This window comes from Penaeus japonicus, unplaced genomic scaffold, assembly GCF_977035675.1.
Source record: "Penaeus japonicus unplaced genomic scaffold, GWHDUDI00000001_assembly GWHDUDI00000040, whole genome shotgun sequence".
Lineage (NCBI taxonomy): Eukaryota > Metazoa > Arthropoda > Malacostraca > Decapoda > Penaeidae > Penaeus > Penaeus japonicus.
In genome coordinates this window covers 22,124,513-22,127,012 of record NW_028234442.1, presented here as the reverse complement: position 1 = coordinate 22,127,012, position 2,500 = coordinate 22,124,513, and the positions used below count along the sequence as shown (strand labels likewise).

General features: G+C 43.7%; 1 protein-coding gene across 1 annotated transcript in view; it reads right to left on the bottom strand.

The window, feature by feature from the left end:
* The window catches only part of LOC122246849 (ubiquitin-like modifier-activating enzyme 1), an 11,382-nt gene that overhangs the window by 2,320 nt on the left and 6,562 nt on the right, over positions 1–2,500 (bottom strand). The window contains exons 5-6 of the mRNA XM_043005617.2: positions 1,473–1,595; positions 1–869 (exon numbers count right to left, since the gene is read on the bottom strand). The exon at positions 1–869 is cut by the window's left edge and continues 1,123 nt beyond it. Of these exons, the coding sequence (XP_042861551.2) occupies positions 1–869; positions 1,473–1,595 (992 nt within the window). The remainder of the gene's footprint in view (positions 870–1,472; positions 1,596–2,500) is intronic.

Here is a 2,500-nt window from a genome sequence, read left to right as displayed (position 1 = left end):
TAAAAGTGCTCCGTGTCAGAGCCAACGCGAAGCTCGTGCGAGACGATGTTCACTTCGGGGTTCATGCGTCTCACGGCGGTGGCAGCGACGCTCGATTTCGACTTCTTCACGTCCCAAGAACGGAAGAGGAACTGCCTGCTGAGGTTGCTCTTCTCGATGTGATCCATGTCCGTCACGGTCAGCCTCCCTCGTTCCCCGGCGCCGATGCCCAGCATGGCGAAGTTCTTCAGGAGTTCGCAGCCGATCGCTCCCGCTCCGACTATGAAGTACTTCAGGTTCTCCAGTTTCCTCTGGAAATCCCGTCCGAACACTGCTATCTGCGCGTCGTAGCGGCCGCCCTCGGGAGCACAGTTGGCGGCCGTCAGCGGCGACGTGTCTCCCGGCAGGCTCTCAAGGGCGTCGTAGTAGAGCCACTGCGATACGGGCGTGAACTTGCCCGAGCACGCCTTCAGGACCTCCTGGCCCGCGATGCTGCCGATGACGGCGTTGACCGGCACGAGCTCCCCAGCGGCCGTGCAGGCGAACTTCCGCAGGAGATCTTCGTCTACTTCTTCAAGGGCCACGGGGCAGGTGCGTCTCACGTCGGCGAAGAGCTCGAGGAACCTCCGGGCGTCGCCATCGTGCCAGGGACGAGGGAGCGAGCCCGTGGCCTTCGTGTACTCATGCAGGGCCAGAAAGGCCACGTGGACGAGGGGAAGCAAGTGTGTCTTGAAGTCGTCCGTAGTAACGAAGGAAGGATTTAGGAGCGAGTCCTTCATAGGCTTGAAGGATTTAAACTCACTCACCCTAATCTGCCTCAAGGTCCCTCCTCCTTCGTAGTCAGACATTGTGCTCGTGTCCCCGATGCTGATGAGGGTGGGAGACAACATCTACAGGGGAGATTTTATGCAAATTAGAACACCCGAAAGCAATAATGCGGAAACTGTCGAAAAAAAATATTATTTTGCAATATAAATAGTAGGTAATGGATACATATGGATTTATACGTTATCGATGCAAGTAAATTATCAATATTAGTTGAGATAAACCGAAATACGAGTATCATAATATAACTCTAACTTAAATCCACATATGTGTATGATTGTCAATTATACAACACTGGTATACACACATATACCCTCTACAAACAGACTAACAGAGGGAGAGAGAACAAGCCATCACATGGTTACTTATATTAACGTTAGACCTAAAATATAATAAACGAATCAACGGATTTACTTTACAGACTTAGAAAAAGAACCAACAGAAATAAGCAGAAAATTATAAATACGGCATAATATACACCAAGTACTTATTGACAGTCATATATATAGTACTTAAAAAAAAAGTCCATTTATATACTACTTAAAAAAAAAAAGGTTATATACAAAAATACTAATTGACAATGTCATTCCAAATCGTAATATTAGTCAAATAGAAATACTAATCAAATAGAAAAAAAACATACCTATAGAGTGGCAAATCATCCTCACCTTTACCACACGTGGAGGACAATGGTTCAGCTCTGTCATGCCCCGAACTCCGGTGAAAATAACCTGGTCGCCGTCATACAGTCCATGGAAAGTCATCTCGGGGAAGGATACGACTCCTTCTTCCTATGATCCGGGATAAGAACAAGAATAGGAATCATAGGATTACGAGGTTCAGGAATAGGAATCATAGGGTTACGAGGTTCAGGAATAGGAATCATGGGGTTACGAGGTTCAAGAATAGGAATTATATAATTACGAGGTTTAAGAATAGGAATCATAGGATTACGAGGTTCAGGATTAGGAGTCCTATGATTACGAGATTCAAGAATTGGAATAATAGGATTACGAGGTTCAGGATTAGGAATCCTAGGATTACGAGGTTCAAGAATAGGAATCACAGGGTTACGAGGTTCAAGAATAGGAATCATAGGATTACGAGGTTCAAGAATAGGAATCATATGATTACGAGGTTCAAGAATTGGAATAATAGGATTACGAGGTTCAGGATTAGGAATCCTAGGATTACGAGGTTCAAGAATAGAAATCATAGGATTACGAGGTTCAAGAATAGGAATCATAGGATTACGAGGTTCAAGAATAGGAATCATAGGATTACGAGGTTCAAGAATAGGAATCATAGGATTACGAGGTTCAAGAATAGGAATCATAGGATTACAAGGTTCAAGAATAGGAATCATATGATTAAGAGGCTCAAGAATAGGAATCATAAGATTTCGAGGTTCAAGAATAGGAATCATATGATTACGAGGTTCAAGAATAGGAATCATATGATTATGAGGTTCAAGAATAGGAATCATAGGATTACGAGGTTCAAGAATAGGAATCATATGATTACGAGGTTCAAGAATAGGAATCATAGGGTTACGAGGTTCAAGAATAGGAATCATAGGGTTACGAGGTTCAAGAATAGGAATCAGAGGATTACGAGGTTTAAGAATAGGAATCATAGGATTACGAGGTTCAAGAATAGGAATCATAGGGTTACGAGGTTCAAGAATAGGAATCAT